We start from the raw sequence: 22967 nt of genomic DNA, 5'->3' as shown, positions 1-22967 counted from the left end.
ACTATGGGAAGGTGTAAATATTGCCAATGGGAACACAGAAAGCAAAAAAAACAAGCTAACCTTTTTCCACTATATTTAAAATAAAAGGGAAAAAGTTTTTAAATTTTGTCCTTTACAGTTTGTAAGAGGGGCAGCAGTGGTCAGACCTGTGTATGAACCCGTGAACACAGTGACCCTCACTTTTGTAGTCTAAAAGTAAGTATGAGGGCAAATACATACCAGGGCAAACAAGGTACAAAAGCCCTTTTAGTGTGTAGACTGTGTCTCGTCAGCAAATTTATATGCAAACTTTTCATGTATAACCAAAGACAAGCTCATGTAAAGCATATTATCACCCACTGTGCATTTTCCTCCTTGTTGTTTTATGCTTTGCACGTTGTCATTATGGAGGACATCCTGAGAAGAAAATCTAATTAGTTTTATGAGAATAAGATTTCTCACATGTGATTTATGTGCCAGATTTCTTTGTTATTTTCTTGTTCTGTCAGTGCCAATAAGGACCTGCCTTTTCTTTTGATGCTTTGTAAATTATTTTAGTTGTGAGTATAACATTCAGATACAGCTAATTAGATGCTTGATATTTGATTAGCATGCAGCATTTAACCTTCCATGCACTCCCATGATGTACTAATTCACTTAGAATATTAGACATAAAAAAAGGTAACAGAATGTAAAATTGTTCTCCTTTTTACAATTACAGAGAATCATGTGAACCAACAGAATTTTAAAGGATGGTCTACTGAGGTGGATGTGCTTGATATGGGATATAGAGCAGCCCTTGCATATAGTTCATGCCAACCCATCCCTATGTAAATCACAACAATTTGCTATAATTGCCCATACCAGTTTTATGTTGACTGGGTCAAAAAAACTATCCTGACTTTATGCCAAAAAAAAAAAAAAACAATATAACATAGTACCACGTAGGGGTTGTTTTTTAGTCAGTCCTTTTGAAATTACTGATTTGGAACATAGGCCAGTTTATACTATATTACCTAATGTATTGAACCCTGGATTTTAAGAGGAGCAATGTTGTATCATGAACAGAAATATTTTTCTTTGAATATATTTCTTTATGACCACAGGGGTTATAAATCCACTTTGTGTGCAGATTTCCTTGTAAAAGTAGCAGTAACTTTATTGCTGTGCTGTACATAGCCTGAGCAGAGCCCTGTGGGTGGGGTCCAGCAGGTCTTCCCACTTTAAGCTGCCTGTACAGATCAACAGTGGGGGGCGGATACAAGACCAAACACTCTGCACAACAAAAGAGAACAGAAGTGACCAGTCTTTATTACAGATATTTCTGGCATAGATACACTGGACAGAAGAATACCCATGTCTCCTTTGTATTTATGCAATCCTGGCTAATGCATATGTCTGATAAACCCTATCCCAATAAAAACAAAAAAAAAATTTGATCTGGAATCTTGGCTAAAACTCTACTTTTTAGGTTTGGACACATGAATAAAGGTTTAGATTGTTATTGTTGTGTCCCTATTGAGGAGATCCCTACCCTTTTTTTTTCCAAGGTACTCCAGAACACAGAATGTAGGAGTTTTCTAGAATTTACTGTTTCCTGGTCCCCTTAGGTTCCTTGATTACCCTCTTGCTTCTTAAAATTTGATGACGTGGATTGGCTTTGCATTTCTTATGCAGAACTCTGTACTGGCTAAACAGAATTAGAAATCCCATATTTAGGTAAAAGGATAAAGATATATAAATCTCTAATGTAAATTTCTGGCTTGCTTTTTCACTGTTTCCACCTTTGTTGGGAGATTTCCCCTAACTTTCTTCCTGCTCTCTACTATGGGGACATATAAAACTATAATAATTTTTCAACATTCTATCCAAAAACAGTAAGAAAGAATTTGACTTCAACTTTTGCAAAATAATAATGAATTTTAGAAATGATTACACTTGATTAGGTCAATGTACTATTTTGTTACTATTCCAGTTAAGGTTTTATTACTTCATAATGATCATTTTTGTTTTTTTAGGACACTCCGTTTGAACCCGAGTCATTTAAATGTACTATTGTTTGTGAAAAACCAAATAACAACCTCAGCAAATTTAAAGGTTACATGTGAGTACATGAATTTATTATGTAGATGTTTTTTATTGGTTGTTTTCCAGTCTTGTATTTGAGCTTTTTAATTTTGTCATTAACATGTATATCATAACTAGGTTAGCAGATGTTCTTTTCTTTCTTGGAGGTCATTTCAACTCAGAGTTTGCAAATATAGAGCTAGTAAACATTTAAGGTTAGCGGAGAAGACCAGTAGAAATGGAATAATGAATGGTTCCCTAGGTAAGGTAGTAACTTGGGCCTTCCAATCCCTTTGAATTACTTTGATGAGCATTCCAATAAACATAGAGAAGCCATCCTATTTATTTTTCTGTACTATGATGGATCTTCCCACCAGACACAAAAAAAACCTGGTAGGTGCACAGCTAAGATCAACTGCAGTACAACAAAGAACAGAGGTTGTACCTAGGCCTCCTGGGCATCCACCACACTACTCACCCCTGCCCAAGGTGCCTTGTTGATGACTGGCTGTATTGATTCCTTTAAGGATAGCATCTCTCTAGACCAGTGAGTAGTTTTCCAAACTGGAAAAATCCAAGCAATTTATTTTTTCAGCTTGTCCTAAATATTGTAATAATTGATGGTCTGTTTTTCTTCATCTTCTTTAGAGGGCTCAAATCGTTGCAAACTTCTATAAAAGATGGGGCATAGTTACACAAGAGGCCATTTTGTTCTACTGCGGTAGTGAGACAGGGACAACTTGTAGCACCTAATGGGGTGAGATAGAAGTTTAAAAAGCACACACAAAGGCAGATAGTGCTTGCCATTTTGTGCCACTACAATAGTTAGTCAGGGACAACATGGAACAGATAACAGGGAGGGATAAAAATGGAAAAGAAAACACAAAGGGGCAAACATTGCTTGTAATGTTGTTTACCGCACACGTGAGATAGTTTGGAGTGGCTAATAAAGAGAGGCATTAAAGTGTAAAATTTTTTTTAATTGATTTTTTTCAGCAAAGCACATGCTCCAATTTAATCCTACTAATACTTGCCTCCTGGTAATTCAATTTATGGTATAATTAAACAGTAGAAGTTTACAGGTGAGTGTTCAGCATAAACTATGTGAGGTGTTGACAAGATCATATACTCTGTTAACAAACTTAAGACTTTGTATCTTTCTGCTTTGCCAGGTACCAGGCACCAAGTGATACATTTTTTTCCCCACAGTCAAATCCAATACACATACAATAAAACAGTTGTCAAAAATAAACAACAAGTTTAGTAAATTACTCATGCAAACAATGTGACAAAGCAACTCAGTAAATCATCATTATTTATCAACAGAAACTGCTTATATTTACACAAGCTACATTACACCTTTCACCATTCTCTGGATACAAACTTACGATTTAATCCTGGATTGTTGTATTGTCTTATATAGAATACCTCTGGTTCATTTCAAGTTATTTCAGTTTTTGTAGACATGTAACATTAACCTACTTTATAGTTATTATCATTATTAACTAGTATTTATATATCGCCAACATATTACGCAGTGCTTTACAAAGTCCATAGTCTTGTCACTAACTGTCCCTCAAAGTGGCTCACAATCCAATGTCCCATCATGGTCATATGTCATCACCACAATCTAAGGTCAATTTGGGGGAAAAGTCAGTTAACTTAACTGCGTGTTTTTGGAATGTGGGGGGAACCCATGCAAACACAGGGAGAACATGCAAACTCCATGCAGATAGTGCCCTGGCCAAGATTCGAACCTGGGACCCAGCGCTGCAAAGGCCGGTGGTAACCTCTGAACCACTATGCCACTATTGTTCTTCAATGTGCAGGTTACTTGTATTTGCACATTTTCCATGGCAGCACAGCTGTGATGCAAATGTATTGAAGTGCACCATAATGCATGGTAACATACCCCCATGCATTGTGGTGCACTGATGTTAAAAAGCTGCATGTTAATAATTTGGACTATTTTTATGTGTTTGCAGCCCAATATGTATAGACTGCCATATCCACAAGAACAACAGTGTTAATGGGTTCTACAGCACTCTGTTTAAGAGATGTGTTTGAGATGTTTTTTTTTTTTTAATTCTATGGATATAAGGCAACTACAGGAGCTTGACCAAACAGAAGTGGAGAAGAACTCCAGAAACCTGGGGGGGGGGGGGGTCAAAAAAGAGTGAGGTAGACCTCGCTGTTAGTGTATCATTATTCCAGGCATGCACAGCTCAGTTTTTTGCCAGATTCCTGGAGCAAAAAGCCAGGTAGGAAGGATTATTGCAGAAGGGACATTGCTTATCCAATTCTGCAATAATGACCTGCTTGATAGTTAAACATGGCTTTGGTTCTACTTTAAGGAAGACTGAGCTAGTGTCTGCTTATCACCATTTAATATACATAGTGGTATTTTGAGAGTTTACATATATTTTGAAGGACATATAAAAAGTGAACACAAAAAAATGTAAAATGTTTATGCATAAATATAATAGCTAACATTGCTATTGCGACTGTATACAATACAGCCAATTGTCAGTTTTCAGCCAACACATGATGTGTCAAGTAGAGATGTGAAATATGTCAAGAAACAGAAATAATACACTAACTAAAATAAATTTTTAGTTACAAGTATCCTAGAATATTGGCAAACATAGCTGATACAGCCTCAACTACAAAAAGTGGAATGTTTAGAAAAGACAAGAGACATAGTAAAACTGAATTTGGTGACCGTACTTGAAGATTTCAAGCACCGTTCTGTACTGAAAAAGACATGTTAAATGTATGCAAATGAGTATAAGTGCAGAAACAGGTGTCCCCATTGGGATATTTCCCTTCCTGTTCAATGACAATGTAAAGCCTCAATCACCAGAACTTATTGGAACATAGAAAACAAATTGTTGTTTGGAGTTCCACTATAACCTTGTCATTAAAAAAATCAGGAAAAACCAGTGGGAGCTCAGAGACTTTTGAATCAAGTCCTTTTCAACAAAGCTGCTTGGAATGACATGGGTGGCAGGAAAGATAAATATTCAGTCTTTTCTTTAAATGTTTTAGCTTGAGGGCAAAAAGATTTCATAATGTGAAGGGTCTCTTTAAAATGTTTGTATTTGGGAGCTGTTACTCACCAAAATATTCTGTCCAGCCCAACTTTTGATTAACACATAACCAGAAAATTACATTTTTATGTTTTTATAATTGGGCCTGAGGGCAGAGGTAACCTTTGTGACTCCTCTACCTCCAGGCCTGATTATTGTGCAGTTAGTAAACATAACTATACTGCCAATCCATGTTTCAATTAGTAGGCATGTTGTGAAAGCCAAATAGAGAAAAACAAAGCTTTGCTTTCCCTCTTACATATCTTGTTTGTCATGCTATCTTTTTAAACTGCAAACTTAAGGGTCACTAATACAATACAAGTCAAACTTTGTACAAAATATGGAATCTGGAAATCCATTTAGCAGCTAGACCTAATAGGTTTTTAGTTAAAGTACAACTATTACTTGTTTCACAACCATTAGTAGTTTTGCTTTGTCAATAGACAGAAAGGAAATTCCAAACTAGTATTATTTTATTTATAATTGTCTAAAGGTACTTCTCGGAACAGAAAATTATTGAAATCACCCCAAGGAGGATACAGGCACATTTTAGTAGAGTAAGGAATACTTAAAACTAATGTTAACCTTATTGTTTTTTTTTGTTCTCTGTATCTTACTTTGCTTGGGATAACTAAATGCCTTATTATACTGACATCACTATGATAGTATGTCTCTCCAATTGGGTCACAAACAGTGATAAAACAGAAATAAATGACAAATGTCTAGAGTTAGGCCTTGCCAAGATTAATTGGGTATCAGATCGTAATGTTTTTTCTTCTCCTTGTGCAGGGACCAGCCTAATGGACAGAAGACTGGATTTGGAACTGAAAGTCTTCTTCTGCGAGGATGCACAGTACGAAATACAGAGGAGGCAATTGGTGTAGTGGTTTATGCAGGTATGTCTGTCTTTTAGTAGTAGAATCATAAACACATGGTTATAGGCTGTATCTATCTTCAGGTAATGTATGAAAGAATGCCAAGTTTATTATTCCTTAGAAGTAGAAGAAAGGTGTACTCATTTAAATCTTAAATAGTTTATAGGGAATGATTGCCCTTTGGCAGTTTTCCCAGAAGTGGTGGCCAAAGATTGGCTTTTTGCTTGAGTAGGGGGCTGGGTGTGTAAAGAGGAACGGTGCTGTAAGTAGAAAGTATTTTTCAGAATGCAGAGAAATGTCTTACACTCCAGTTTGCAAAACATTTATCAAGCTGCAAATGCAAGGAGAATCTGAGCTGGGACAATTTGCCCACTGGTGATTTACATTAAAAGACTGATAGCTAAGATTCTCTTGCCATATAAAAAACATTTTCCTATGTTGTCAATTTTGAATTTCTTTGCAATGCTTATAGATACAGGGATTAATGAGGGTTTGTTTTAAAGAATGTTTACTGATTTGCATAATATGTTAATACTTTAGTGTGCATGATCTGGGCATATGTTTAGGTCAAAATACTGATACTATTTTTGTTCGTTATTTTTTGTATATCAGAGTATGACTAGAGACTAAAAAATACAGCTTTGGGTATGTTTCAGATAGAGCCTAGTTTGCTGATACTGGAAAATGCACCCTTTACAAGGTAATTTATCTTGTATTGCGAAATTATGGGTGTAAAAATACAATTGACTTTTCAGTGTCCTTCACAACCTAGACACTTCCTTGTATTTGTTTTATTGATCTTGGTAATGATACTTAAACTAACTTTGAGTGGCAGTTGCAATTCCTTTTGTCTGTGTTTTGGTATGTACTGATACAACTTCTAAGGCAACAGTGGGGTCAATGAGCCTAAATAACAAAGACAGTGAATTGATTCAGATTGTCTTCCTGATTTAAAAAACTTTCAAAGAACAAATCACCTAATGGGAAATGTTATACCCACAAATGAATATATGTTCTACTGGTCTGGATTTAGTTTTGAATTCTGATTGGCTCCTTTGGTTTACTGCACCTTGCTCTTAATGATGTGTGCTGTTTATTAGCCATTAGATTTTCTTCCTATAGTTTGCAGGATCTTTCTAGTATACAATTTGAGACATTCGATCACTTACGATTCCAAAAAGGCAATATGCCTCTAATTGAAAAGATATGCTAATATTGGCATGTATAAGCTAATCATTTTAGTATTTTATTTTTGCTGCTATCTTAAAAGTTAAGTTCAAATATATATAAGGTTGATGAGATGGATATATATTATAGAAAAACTTTCTATAGCTTATTTTTTTTTTATTTTTTTTTTGTCTGCGGGTATGGAACTTTGTGGTCTTTCTGTCTGGTCATATACCCAAAGGCAAGGGGCTCCCCTGCCTCTTATCAAGTAGAACAGGGCTGGGGATGTGACAACAAAACTGACTACAGATAGGACAGCATGTCCTGCAGCAGTACAAGTTACTTGAAGCTCTGATCAGAAAGATAAGACACACAAATTGACCATGCTAACACATATATGATTCCATGCTCAGTATATTAGACAGGATTACTGGTAGGATTTCATAGTAAATGGGACTGTAGTGATACAAGAGGTAACATGTCACAGACATTTTGTTAATCAAAGAAGGCATTCATGCAATATCAGTTAAGGGCTTTATTATACTTTAAGGGATTAAAAACAGAAATAAGTCTCTTATTCAAGTTTGCAGCCTGAGTACTATCGGCTATTTAATGATCCTGGCTTCCCATCAGTGTCAATATTACTTATTCCTGCTGTATGCAAGTAGCTAAGCACTGTTCCAGCGCCAAGTGAAAATGGTTTGTGACTGAAATTAGTCTCAGATAAATTAAACTAGAAATACCTTGCTGAGAATGAGCAGTGTATAGCTCATATGCACTAATGAACACATTTACTCCACTTGATGAAACACTACAGCAGTGTCCAACTGTTTGCTTCAAAATGTAAAACTGTGGAGGTCACAAATGTTTCCAGCTCACTTAACAGTAAACCAGCCAATTACAGCAAATAGATTTGCACTTGCAGATTATCCCATGAAATTTCATTGTATAGGTGTGTGTGTTTTTTTTCAACTCTTCAAAATTGCAAAATGTTTTTTATGCAAACCTTAAAAAATAACTGCAAACTTTACTTGAATTTAAAGGTAAACTATCATCTAATCAATGATTTATAGTTATATTTGACATGTAAATAAGATTACCTTAATGTAAATCTTATAAATATCTTAATGTCCTTACAACTTTGTATTGTTAATTACATATTTGCATGAGGGAAGCCATGTTTGCTCATTACAAACACAGACTCTGCTTCCTGCTGAACAAAACTCAATGGTAGCTGTGGCCTGCTCTTTCCTCCTAAGTCTCTCACAAATGTTTGATGGACATCAGAAGATTGTCACTGGAAACAATCTTTCCAGGGACAGATGAATAAATAAGCACTGTGCACATAATGTCAATCTGTGCTTATTAGAACATTAAAGTCAATTTAAAATAAACTTAGAGAAAACTTTTTCTTTGCCTAGGCAAACCATTAAAGGATTGAAATGCTTGGTTACCTTGATCTCCTTGGCAATTTTTACAGTTGAAAGCTGTATGTGTAATGCTCCTGGGCACACAAACCACAGCCAACTCCAGGAATCCTTTTATCAAGTTTATTATCGTCATAAAACAAGACAAGGGTTACTTACAGATGTTAAGTCCGATAAGCGTAGTACAGGAGGGTAAGGCAAAGGCAGGTCAGGAACAATTCGAGGTCAGGGCAGGCAGCAGACAAGAGTGGTCACAAACAATCCAAGGTCAGGACAGGCAGAGTTCAGGCAAGAGTCAGGTATCAGACCAGGTTGCTATGATAATGACAATCTGGATTAACATTAACGAACACAAGGAATGCACCCAAGCACACTTTGTTCACAGAGGCTTATAGCAGGCAATGGTGTTCAGGACTGGTTCTCCTTAAATGGCCAGAGTGACCAATGACCTTGCGCCACCTGGCGCCATTTGATAGGAGGGTAACTAAATCCCTCAAACTAACTATGTCCCACCCCGCGTCAAGGCAGCCGAGTGCCACGCCCTCGGAGGGTACAAGAGGCAGGCATGGTAGCGCGTGCACCTCTTCCCACAGCACCCCTGGGACGTGCCCTACTTTGCACCTCCACAGGAGTGCTGGGAACAGGACTTTCAGTAATCATGTCCATAGGGATGCAAGGGATGCCGCGTGGCCGAACAGTAGTTCGGCTAGGATGGATCCCTCCGCCTACGTAGAGAGACACGCTGCAAGCAGGGCAGCAGCCTCGGCCATGCTGCCTGTTGCAGCAGCGTCTCCCTCTGCGGCTGGGATCCCCAGGGACACCGCAGGACAAGTCCCTTTCAGTATGAAAGCATATTATTTTAGAGATTTAGAGTAAAATTGTATATGACTGGCTAGAGGATGATCTAGAAATGGCTATCTAGAAAAGGGAAAAGACAGTAGGACAGTAAAGAAACAACTTTCTAATGGCTGCAATCCTTTGTATTTACTTTGGCTACGTACACACGTGCAATAATTGTTGTTGGAACACAAACAATTGATGAACAATCAACAATTATTCACGATTATTTTGAACGATCGTATTGTACACATTTCTGTACATGCTGAAACGATACAATCTTTCAAATTTTATCCACCAATAATGTACACACACTAGATACAATCGTTTGAATGATGTAGGAAGTGACGTGTACAGGAGAAAGTGTATCACAGAGCAATGCGCAATCACTGAACAATGGATAGCAAACGATCGTCGCCCAATCAGATCCGCCAGGATGGTCATTCGTTTCCAGCGACATTCCTCATTCATTGGCGTCGTTGGCCTGATGTTGTTCACCTTTTTTGTTAACAATTATCGTGTGTATGTAGCCTTTGGTTCTTATCCTGTAAAAGTTTAAAAGTTCTTTTTTTTTTAAGTTGTGAATCTTCAGATTTCATGTATCATTTTAATAGGGAAATTTCTTGTAAATCTTATTTTTAGTTTTAGGAACTCATTCAGCTATGGTAGCAGTAACTATGTGCAGATCAGAAATACGTTTAAAAAAATTACAAATAAAAAGCTTTTACAAGGATTTGCAAATTCTGCCACATAACTTGTTCTGAAGGGTCAGAATGGTTAATTAATACATTTGATTCTTCTTGATTGCTACAAAACATTTAGCTTCATGCTGAGACAGCTATGTAAAATGTATGCATATATAAATACATTTATTAAAATCCCTGCTATTTCTGTCTTTTTTTTCCCCCAAGGGCATGAGACCAAGGCAATGTTAAACAACAGTGGTCCACGTTACAAGCGCAGCAAAATTGAAAGACGCATGAATATTGATGTTTTCTTCTGTGTGGGCATCCTTTTTATCATGTGTCTCATTGGAGCTCTAGGTTTGTGTTTTTTCCTACTTATAAGGATCAGTATCTACTTTATGTTTTTTTCCAAAGCTTTCCTAAACAATTTTCTTTAGCTTATAATAATGTTTATCAATCCATTTGCTTGAGTAGAGATGTTGGAAAGTAATGTTCATAACACCTTTCTGCCAGCCTTTCACAGAAATAACTATTTCATGCACACATCCCAAGATTCCTTATCTTAGATTCCAGAAAGCCATGAGGTCTTTAAAAGTGGATATGGTCCTGTTTTTGAGCCATTAAGCAGGTGTGATTTCTGCAGAGGGGATTTCTTGAAATTGGCAACCTGCAAATTCCTTAAACCAGTGAAAAGCAAGTGCTTAGTTCAAGAGTTGCTCAGCCAGAGTACTCCTAAAACGCTATGGTTTTATGGTTGCATTAATAAAAATTGGGTAAAACCCTAGCAAATTCTGCTGATAGCATACGTTTCCTCAAAGTTATTTTTGGAATGAAATATATTAATAAAACACAACTACCTACACATTTTAATTTTCTGTAGTAAATGTCAGGCAAAAAATCTTTGACTCTTGTACACTGCACATTTATAATATTTTACTTAAAAACAAATGGTCTTGTTTTCCCAACCTACTCTTTTAAATGCCCATGGTGTGTCCTAGCATTGGAAATTAAATTGCCAAAGTATTATTTTCCTGACTGGATAACTGCCCTGCTCTCTATTAAAAAAATATATTTGAAAGAATTATTATATACTAGCTACACTGGGCACAAATGCTAAATATAGCAAGAGAGCAAGCCAAAAAAACTAAAAATTAAAATATGGTTTTCTGAAAAGGTAAATACCAAATGGATATGCTAGGATACTTAGAATAGCTAAAGCTTTGTTGTGATATTTATATGCAAATATTGGGCTTGTTCCATGGCATCATTCACATTAATTCTTTTTTTTTGCAGGGCATGGCATTTGGTATGGAAAGTTTGTTATACATCCATTGTTTGATGTTCCAAATCCTGATGGAAGTTATCTTACTGCAGCACTTGCTGGTTTCTATATGTTTCTGACTATGATTATCTTACTCCAGGTAAGCAGTGTATCTATATAGTTAGTCGCTTGCATTTCTATTTTTTTAAAGAATAACTGTACTGCAGTAATATAATGCTGTAAAGCAGATTAGGGAAAATACATTTGTGTTGTATTTTATAAGCTTCATTTTTTTGTCACTAATAAAAAAAGTGAAAAACTGTTCACCTTGTATGGTAAATACATCAGAATTTTTGGCATAGACTACACATTCTTAAGTGAATTATTTTTACTTCCATGAAACTAACAAGTACTTACCTTTTTTTCTTTTAAGATTTTAATTCCTATTTCACTCTACGTATCCATTGAGCTGGTGAAACTGGGTCAGATTTACTTTATCCATAATGACATTGACTTATATGATGAAGAGATTGATTTGTCTGTACAATGTCGAGCATTAAATATCACAGAAGACCTTGGTCAAATCCAGTACATTTTCTCTGACAAAACAGGAACTTTGACAGAGAACAAAATGGTTTTTCGCAGGTGTACAATTGTAGGAAATGAATACTCTCATCAAGAAAATGGTAAGTATCTAATATCCATAGCAAGGCTTGAACATGACATGGTAATAAAAAAGGAAGGAATTGCAGAAAGTTCACATTTTTTTCAGAAGAACGTGTGATGCTACTTATTCGTCATAAAACTATAAAACATTTTCTGTTTCTGTCTTTCAACAAAGATCCCAACAACTAGAATTTATAGTAACTGCGATAGAGCAAGGAACAGCTTCTGTCAGGTATTTATTACCATTTATAACCCTGTTGGAGAGATTTCTTTGCTGTCGGGACAAAAACTGATAGTAAATCTCTTCGAGAAGATTCTTTAGGCCATAGAACATTCTGGATCATAAAGACATTTTTTGTTGATCAAGATAACAATGTTAGTTAATGTATAACTCACTATAAACAAACAAAACTGACTGAAACTAGACTAGAGTACATAAAATAATAAACTCCATTTCCTTATTATTCTATTTATGTTATGTATTTGTGTATTATTTACCTACATTTTTTAGTTAGTATATGGTATATTCTCGCTATTTTTAGAAGTTAATAATAATCCCTAAACAAACACCATGATCAGAAATGATGTGTTTTATAGTTTTTTTCTGGCTTCACATACATTTTCCAAATTTGAATAGACAAAATTATAACAGATGTTTTTAGTATTTATAATGCATTTGTCTCCCTATGTGTGAAATTTAAACAGAAGTTCCCCATAATTGCGCTGCCTTTTCCTATCAAACTGAAGAGATTAGTAAAAAAACTTTTTTTTGTACGAAACACAGCCATACAGAAAATGTTGTTTATTTCAGCTATGAATTTAATTAGTGATTTGGTGTTAATTTCTTATTCACAGCCAAGCGTCTAGAAACTTACAAAGAAGAAGATTCTGATGATGAGGATATAGCAAAACTCAAAAACTTTTCCTTGTTTGATCTTGATGCTGGAAATCAGTCTACCGTGAGGCATAAAGGCACGCGGGCTTTGAGACGGTGCCAAAGTGCTCGACCTAATATCCAAGGACATTTTAGGAAAAAATCAGAAGGACGTTTTGATATTTCACAAGTAGCATTTAGCAGCCCTATTGTAAGTATTTTATATACATGGTTTTTCTATTATTAATAAATTACACGCACAGTTCTAATTTTAGAGATTTTATATTTGTATCTAAGACCCAGCAATAGACACAATGGCCCTGATTTATTCAAGCTCTCCAAGGCTGGAGAAGACACACTTTCAGGTGTGAACCTGGGTGATCCAGCAATCCTATAATGGATCTGGTCCAGAATTGAAAACATTTGCTAACAAATGACTTTTATGAAATCTTTTCCAGGTTTGCTGGATTACCCAGCTACACTGATGAAAGTGTATCCTCTCCAGCCTTGGAGGCCAATGGACCTGAAGATAGGCTGTCATGGATGAACCCGAGTGACCCAAACCTGGAATGGATCTTGGCCAGGATTGAAAACATTTGCCATTTAATAGCAAATGGTTTTTAAGATATCCATTTCAGGTTTGCTAGATCACCCAGATTCTCCCTTGACAGTCTACCTTCTCCAGTCTTTAATAAATCTGGCCCATTGATTTTAGGGGGGAAAATACTACAGGTCACAGACCTTTTATCTCCTTTCAAGTAAAACATTTGTGAAAAGTAATCATTTTATATTCATTTTAATTATTTGAGCAGAAAGGTGTCTTTAAGCCCCAGAACAAAAGCTATTGATTTGAGACTAAACTGGTGACATTCTCCGACAGCATTACACATGTTGCTGGCTAATCTAAGCAAACAGATAGCATTATTTTAATTTCATACTTTTAAGTAGAAACTATACCCCAGTTCCTTAATGTTCAGCTAAAGCAGTTAACATGCCTTGGTCTCAGGTGCAACCCCAATCGTTTAAGCACTTGTCAGCATTTTAAATCTTAGTCCATTTATATGTCTGGATGAATACAACTCCCGCTGTACTTCCATGCCACCGCAAATGTATGCACTGCAGCTCTGAAATCATGTGTTTGCCCCTTTACTTCACTGGCCAGTGTTTTGTAAATGCCAGGAGGGGTGGGGGTGACACAACCACAATGTTGTGTTCTGGAAGAGATCAGCAGTACTTACTGGGGGCTTTGCAGATGTGGCTAAGATTTTTCTTAACCTGAGTGAAGTTGGGCTTTAAAAATGCATCCAGCCTCCTTGATGGTATGGACTCCAAAAGTCCTTATAGATCATTATAATAAAACAAAGTATTGACAATCAAGAACATGCTTCTCTGAGCCTTAGAAAAGCTATAAAGCCATTCTTCTTTCTGCAAGTAGATCAGTTACATAATCAATCTGCTGACCAGTGGTTTGCAGACAGGATTCCATTGGCAGTTGTGTTTCTTGTTAGTTATAACCCTGTTTAAGGTTTAGATGGAATTACAGGCACTTTAGCGATGATTTAAAATAACTATTTTCCTTTAGGAATCATCGTCACAGACAATGTAAGTAAGAATAAATATATATTGATTACAGACCACAAAGGCACAAGATGCAAAGCCCACATAGAACTGAAAAATGGAGAAATAAAATTAGGTTATTTGTAAGAATGAATTAGGGCAGTTTCACTACAAGGCAGGCAATAAAAACATTGCTTTCTTGAACAGCTGGTAACAACATCAGTATCCAGCATCATTAAACAGCATCCGTATCTCAGTAACCCTCCTGCAGGATACAAGCACTTTTTGATAGTAATTCTCTTCCCATTTCCAAAGCTAGTTAAGCTGTCAAAATGAAAGTGTAAAATATAGTGTTTGAACTTCGCCAAGCAGTTCTTTAATCTCTTTCAAGAATCGTTTAATCATTCTACACAGTTCTACCTAATTATTTCCCGTATTTTACACAAAGCAAAGAACCTGCCTCAAGTATTAGGTGAATACAAAAAAAGTGTATAAAAAAACATTTTAATAATGTAGTTGTAATACTTTTACAGTATTATTAATAAATACCACCTCACATTCAAAGTTTTTCTGTACTTTTACAATACTACCCAATTCAGCGTTTTGCCTTAAAGTCATCTGCAACTTTGTAAATGCATGCCTTCACCTTACCACACCACATTCTCCAATTTACACCCTCTAATCTGTCCAGGGCAGGAACAACAATTGCAAGCTCCAGCACTTCAACGTGGCACATTCATGGACATACAAAAACAATTATCCCCAATTCTGGTTTGGTGTGAGAGTACAACCATTCATTCTTTTTTTCTATGTAATAATGCCTGCCCCATTTGCATGGTGGTACTGGAGAAATATTTCTCCTTGGCTGAGCAAACTGTAAGATAATAATGAGGATTTTAAGGTAATATGTGTATGCAACGTTCCTGCAGAGGTAGAGCAGGAACATAGTCAGGGTAGTAATATAAAAGGCCAAGAGTTCTCACTTTTTTACTTTTGGATATTGTAGAAAATAGTTAAATTTCCTCAAAAGTTGTTTTCTTTTTGAGGACAGTATCTCCTGATCAGATAATGATAGCATAATGCCGATTGACTCTAATTCAATTTGTATTTGAATTCAATAAAAAATGACTTGTTGGAAATAAACCAACCACCAATTCAGTTAAGTTAAGTGATTTTACTACCAAACAGTGTAATTATTGTATAGTCTACAGTAAAGATATGGGTGCATGTGTGCATGCTTCGAAATTCAAACAGAAAACGATCAGGAAGATACAAAAACATGTCTGATACTTGTACAATCCATGGAAGTTTTCCAACCTTACTGTATGAGGTTCTTTGTATTCTCTATTTGATATTGATTGCTTTTAGAGGGATTTGAATTATGGAAGACTTATTAAAATCAAATGGACTAATTGATCAAAGTAAGAAAATCTACCTATGGATTGCCAGCTTTAGGCTGATAATCCAAAACAGAGATTTGAAATATTTGTAATAAATTTGAAAAATATGTTTAAAAAAACAATTTCTTCAATATAAATACCAGCCCTACTTCTGCATAGAATATTTTCCTGAATAGTTTGCTCGCTTCTTACAATTAACCCAAAATATATAGTTTTCATCAGTTTTGTTCCAGGTATACTGAGAATGTTCATCAGTCGTGTTCACAGAACATTTACAAAATAAGGCCGCTGACATAATGTAACTTTTAAATAAACCAAGCCTATAGTAGTGGAGTCTTTCACTTTAAACCTCCAAGCACATGACTGCCTTCACAAGATCCCTTTTATCTCCATTATGTAATTAAAAGGCTGTCTGTGAATGAATAGCATGTAGCTAAATTAAGTGCTTCTAAGTTAACAAGCCAAAGTCAGACATTTATACAGTGCACAATTGACTATACAAGTCATCTATGAGAAACTACAGCTTTTTAACTTGATTAATTATGTATAATGTCATTGTGGTTTTACTGTATTTACAAATTAGTTTTATCTTTCACATTTCACTTTCTTTAATTGCCTGATGGATCATTGCTAGTATGTACATCTAGGGCAATATTCATCTCTACGGGAAGTTACTAAATTGCTAGTGATTTTTTTAACCCCTGTGACAGATATCGAGAAAAGCACATTTTTAATCTTATAAATCCACATCTGATTTACTGAAACAACAAATATATATATATATATATATATATATATATATATATATATATATATATTTGTTGACGGGGAATTGAGCACTGATAGTGAGAACTTGAGATCTTTAACCTAAGCCCTAAAAATGTTGTATGTTTGAACCTAAAGCAACATACACATGCTAGATTTTTGTGGTTTGAGACAAACAGATCACAAGGAAAAATCTAGAATGTGTACAGCAGTTCCTCGACAGGTGGATAAATGATACAATTTCACTGAGCATTATTTTAGAAATACAAGTCCAAATCATGCTTTTAAAGATCTCCATTAACAAAAAAAACTCATTTAACTGATGATCATATGTTGATATGCACCACTGAATAAGCTGGTAGCCTTGCATTTCTCAGCATTTAGTGATGTAATCAAATTATTGAACCAAAAAAAATATCTTTAATCTACCTAAAGTATTACTTCAACCAAAGCAGTTATTCAAGTTTTATTATGCAATGGGGAAAAATGATAACCTCTATTATTTGTCTTTTGTGGTCTGTTTGCCATTTTGGGAAATTCACTCATATTCTGTCCTGATTATTGTTACTGGCACAGAATGTGAAAGAGATTTATAAAATGATATAAGTATCATGAAAATGAACTATATGTGAATTTTAGTGCAAAGAGTAATACTATATTTTTCTTTAGTTCTGCATGAAAGATAAAGTTTGAATTAGCATACTGTCTGCTGGAGCAGCCTGTGGTATGATTTCCACTTAAAATTTGTGTCACCATTTACCACTGCCAGCATCAGGACCAGTGTTGTGTAGGCAACAAACTGACTAATCTGGAGAGTTTTGTAAGCAGGAATTACCTAAATACACACCTCTTTCCACACTCTTTAACCCTCAGTAAACTCCTAAAATTGTTTAAAGCCTGAATGTATAATTAAAATATATAGTTATATCTGGATAATGGATACTAATTACCAAATGTGCCTAGACATATAAAAAGTTTGGTTATTTCTTTGTCATTTAATGCAAGTTATAATTAAGCAAGTGCCTAATTATAGCTATTGTTTTTTTTTACAATTAATGCAAGAATATTTGTTCTTTTTATTTTACTTTTTTTATTTTTGATATAATGGCTTTCTACCACTAAGATATGCCATGTTTTCGGGGTGAACAATAGGTCTGTGTCAAATAATAGCCTTTAAAAAGCAGAACGAATAAAGCAAAGTATACTTTGTGCATTTTTCCACCTGAGCCTACTCGTTTGTAAATTACATGATTCATAACAAATGCATGAATATTGGTTCCCCTTGGAGATTTTTCTAATTGGATGGGTAGGCAGAAAGATTTATATGGTAAGTGAAGCATCATAGAATAGCAGAAAGCATTGCTACAAGTGTAACTATAATAGCCACAACACAATAACTGTATATCTGAAATGCAAAATATATACTACATATTTACTTAAAGCCTGAGACCATATCAAGATACATTCTCTAAAGGTTTTCTGAGGATAAACAAAATGATGTGCAAATGTAAAACGTGGATGAGTAAATTAGAATGTTATGCATTAGTATCAAGCAGCCGTAAGAAAACTGTAGTGTTGGTGTATTACCAATGGGCCACATTTATATAACTAATGTTCCAAGATGGAACTTTTGATAAAAGGCATATTGACAACAGTCTAAAGGTTTTTATTTATTTTAGCCCACACCAGCTTGGACATGAGGGTGCTACCCCACCCTCATGCAAAAATTAAAGGCGGCATTATCATTATGCTCATCTGATCTCTGGTGCTGCTTCGGACAGGCTTTCCTGTTCAAAAATGAGGTGCCATTAATTTTCAAGGCTGTCAGAGCCCAACCCTGGATTCACAGTGGAGTGCTATATGATTCCTTATTTTGCAGAGGATCAGTAAAAAAGGCCTCTCCTTTTTGACAATGAAAGCAAAAAAAAAAAAAAATAACTTCCCCAAAAAATCTGTACCTGTCTAATTTAAAAAAAATGCTTTGCATATACTTAATGAAAGTCAACTAACTTATGTACTTTAAATCTAAGTTTTAAGACAAAGCAAGCCTTAATACAGAGGTTAAAAAGTGCATTTAAAAATTTGGCAGAAGCAGAGAACATAAGGAGCAGAGGGATGACTCATTTGTGTATATGGAAACACAAACTTGCATTGAAAACGTTCATAGTTTAATCCATAAATGTATATTTACCAACAGGGGTGTAAAAAAACATCTTTTACAAATCTGAGTTATATTTTTTCTAATAATTAAATGTTTTGTTTTTTTTTCTGTGTACTGCCACAGAATTTTTTCACCCACTGCAAATTAGCTTTCTTTGGGTCAATCGCCCATTTTATAATCTGATACTAGATGGGATTGTGTCATTCGTTTAATTATCAAATATATAAAAATAACATCTGTTCTAAAAACAAACTGCAAGGCCTGGACAAGTTCCAGAGAAGAGTAATGTAATCTAGTCTAGCCAGATGCCAGCTACAGGACAAATGCTACTAATTGGGATATAGTCAGAAAAAATGAAGAAAACAGGAAGCTGTACTCTGAATTCTGTGTCCTAAAATACAAAATTTCCTGCAATATGTTTTGTGCTGTGTGTCTCGGCATACTAGTTTATTTTAACAGAGTAAGAAGCCAATTTGTTTTCACTGCGAGACGTTTTAAAAGCTCCATCGGGGAAATAAAAGGGCTTTCATTGTTTATATTTGTTCAACTATGTCTTTGAATCAGGGCAGTCTAAAAGCAATGAGAAAACCAGATTAATTATAGCTTTCTTTTCTGTTTCAGGAAAAAGATGTGACCCCAGATCAGATGTTGTTAAAGAAGGTCAGAGAAGCATCAGTCCAAATTGAAACTCTATCTCCCTTTAAGACACAGAGCAGCGCCAGACCTTCGGGTTCTCCCTACATTGATTTCTTCTTGGCGTTAGCCATTTGTAATACAGTAGTAGTCTCCACAGCAACAGAGCCAAGACAGAGGGTAAGCCCGATGGGCATTTATCTTAGTTTTTGTTTTTGCATCATCACTTTATTCATGTATATATTTGTATATTTGTAAGTACAGGAAACAACTACCTGGTTCCTTGCTGTTAAAGTTGTTTTTATGCTCCCATACTTTTTGAAAAATACATTTTTTTTATCTTTAATAAAAAGGGGAAGGATTGGATTCTAAATTGGCTCTTTATTCCACTGTCTCTCCCTATTTTCTGTCCCTGTAATGCCTAGAGTTCCCTTGTTATCTAAACTTGTTTTTAGTTTCAGTGAAGTTTTTCTATATATTCCTATGGAGAATATGCCAGGGAACCAAGGTAACTGTTACCGGTCTTTAGTGGTTTTATAAATTGAACATATGCAGAATACCCTCCATTAGAAGGAGGGAGGGATTGTTTAACTTAGCCAACCATACCAATAACTTGTGTCACAGGCAGGACAGGCCTGGGCCAGGGTGCTGTTTGGGGCTGTACAAATAAATATTGGTCTGGTTCTCAACCACTAAAGCTCTAAACCATGAATGATGTTCAAATGCAAATAAGAGCTCATAGACCTATTGCCTTTTTTTAAAACCTACAACTAACTAATTTTTACTTAAAAGGGGTGATAGGCAACAATTTATTATAATGTGTTTAACACAAACACTTCTGCTCCCCATTGTAGCATATGGCCTTCTCCACCTCCAGTTTGAAAAAGAGTAGATTTGTTTTATATCACCACTTTAAAAAGTAGAGTGAAAAAAGGCATTATTTGCGAAGCAAACAGCCACTTGCTAAATGACCCTGTAGACCACTGTTGCTGATCTCCTTTTAAGAAAGCTAATGCCCTAGCTGTTATGCTGATCCAAAGGCTTCACAGGGCTTTAGTAACTGACCTGAAAACAGCCTAAGTCACTAAGGCTTAAGGGCATCATAAGCCTCAGCAAAATATGTCATCATAAGCCAAAGCAAAGGATATTGGAGGGTGCCCTTGACATAAAATGATAAATCAGGCCAGGGCAGCAAACATCACTATTTTTGATGCATTGTATTTTTTCCAAATAATATTTTGTGGTTTCATAAAATAGGGTGAAAAATTATGTTGACTTGGCAACAGTAAATATACAAATAAAAAACTTCCTCACGGTAAAAATATAACTTAGCTCCTATTGATTATTTTTTAAAAGACTGCATTTACACAACATCTATAAGTAGAAATACAGAACTACTCCCAAGTAAATAACTTAGCATAGAGCTCACTCCATGATCCCAAATAACATTCACTTTATTATAGTGCATTTACACGAAAACAGTTTTAACTTTGCACCAATTTTGTTTTCTGCCCAGACTGAACATTCAGAGAAACAAAACCTCTTTATATCTTGTTAGCCAAGCAAGTAGTAATAAATGTCAAAGTATTTCTTAATCAAACAGGTCATAAACCTATGACATTTGCATAAACCAAAGAACTTTACTCAGTAACAGCAGTAAAATTGTTTGTTCATGCTTCAATCCAGTCATGATGAAATACATTAATATCCAATAGGTCCTCAAATGACTGGGACACTCTGTTATTGCACCCTCCTAGATGAATAATAAAGCCCAACTTTAGCCTCAACATTTGTTAAATTTGTCTAGATTAGGAGTAAAAATAAATGTGTTCAGTTGGAATCACAATCTTTTAAAAATAAATCAAGTTACAACGTTATACATTTTTTTAAAGTAAACCTTTACTTTGCCATACTGGGCAAAGTTATAGATTCACCTTACAGAACAAATAATGAGTCTATATTCCTCCATCTACCATCAGCCCATCCAAGAAATCCCAAGTACATTCATGAGTTACCTTTCCCCTTTATCCTGCAAAATGCCATGCTTGGTAGCTGAGTACCAAAATGCCAGGTCTAAGTGCCATCAGGTATGATAAGGTGTGCATAGTCTGTGTATACATCTACTTCTTCAGCAAGTGAAAACCTCAAGAAGGATTAAACAAAATTTCATATAGTCTGGCAGTAGATCAGCTAGAAAGGTGAATACAGGCTGCTGATAGCTTATCTATAAAAAGGATCCTGGCACAGTGTCCAGTGTGGGTAAAGTAATTTTATGGCTCTTTTTTCATCTTTGCTACTAATATGGTTGCAGAATTATCAATTCCTTTTTTGTCTGACAGGCATCTTAGATTTTATTACATTCAAAGATTTATTTGTGTCTTTTCAAGGTTACAATGGCTCCATTGCTAAAACCATCAGCCTCATCTTTAGAGAAGTTTCAGCACCTTTTTCAGAGGCTTAAACAACTAAGACTAAGTCAGTCTGCTAGCTCCACTCCATCTAGTTCTGACCCTGCAACTCCTTCCAGCTCTAAGAAAAATAAAGTTAGTCCTGACAACATGTCCCGTACCAGCAATGGAGAAACTGAAAACCAAAGCAGTGGGAAGGATGACTCTTCAACAAGCAAAACCAGCACTGACAATTGTATCGAGGAGATGTATGAGACTGTTGCTTCATTCCACATCGAAGATGAGTTCTGTTATGAAGCAGAAAGTCCTGACGAGGCTGCATTGGTTCATGCGGCTAGAGCATACAGTTTTACCCTCATGTCCCGTACCCCAGACCAAGTGACAGTGCGACTTCCACAGGGGACACTCCTTACCTTTGATCTTTTATACACTTTAGGCTTTGACTCTGTCAGAAAAAGAATGTCAGTGGTGGTTCGTCATCCAATAACTAGGGAAATTATTGTATACACTAAAGGAGCGGATTCTGTCATCATGGATTTACTAGATGACCCTGCCAGAGGTATTTTAATATTATTTAGAAAATACGTAAAATGGCTGTGGGCAATGTGTTTTTGTTTTTTTAATATTATATTTGATGATGAGGGACTTATGTCCTTTTTACCATATATTTTTTCACTTTCATTTAACTAATTTAACATTCTTTCACAGCAGTTTTCTCCTGTTCCAATATGTACATTTAGGGTTGTCCTGCCCATACACTTTTTCTATTAGGCTTTTTAACTACCATCACCTTACAGCCCTAATCTGGTCTTATCTTTTGAGTAAGGCATAGTTGGTAACTTTGATCTAATTTTCATGTTTGGTTTCATGGAGGTAGAGCTACTATTTCTTCTAATTGCGGGGAGCAACCAAGAAAGCTTGGGTGACTTACTTAACTTGAGTACAAATATTAGTGTGTTACACATTCTGCATCCTTTGTATGAATTTTATATCCTGGAAGATTAAATACATGAATTTAGCATAATATCAGTCACCACTCATCCCTTTAATTATTTTTTAAGTAATACAGAAAGCCAAATTAAACTTCCTTTTTAAACTGCTAAAAAAAGTTATAG

The 22967-nt window shown here is 35.5% G+C and overlaps 1 protein-coding gene across 6 annotated transcripts in view; it reads left to right on the top strand.

Moving 5' to 3' along the window:
* The window catches only part of ATP10B (ATPase phospholipid transporting 10B (putative)), a 239451-nt gene that overhangs the window by 195465 nt on the left and 21019 nt on the right, over positions 1-22967 (top strand). For all 6 annotated transcript variants that reach the window (XM_072400705.1, XM_072400704.1, XM_072400703.1 and 3 more), the window contains 8 exons: positions 1998-2083; positions 5925-6031; positions 10353-10484; positions 11421-11548; positions 11822-12074; positions 12910-13139; positions 19433-19624; positions 21832-22411. In XM_072400705.1, coding sequence (XP_072256806.1) covers positions 1998-2083; positions 5925-6031; positions 10353-10484; positions 11421-11548; positions 11822-12074; positions 12910-13139; positions 19433-19624; positions 21832-22411 — 1708 coding nt within the window. The remainder of the gene's footprint in view (positions 1-1997; positions 2084-5924; positions 6032-10352; positions 10485-11420; positions 11549-11821; positions 12075-12909; positions 13140-19432; positions 19625-21831; positions 22412-22967) is intronic.

Source organism: Pyxicephalus adspersus, chromosome 2 (genome assembly GCF_032062135.1).
Source record: "Pyxicephalus adspersus chromosome 2, UCB_Pads_2.0, whole genome shotgun sequence".
NCBI lineage: Eukaryota > Metazoa > Chordata > Amphibia > Anura > Pyxicephalidae > Pyxicephalus > Pyxicephalus adspersus.
Note: the sequence above shows the minus strand (reverse complement) of the source record. Positions and strands in the feature narration are given on the sequence as shown.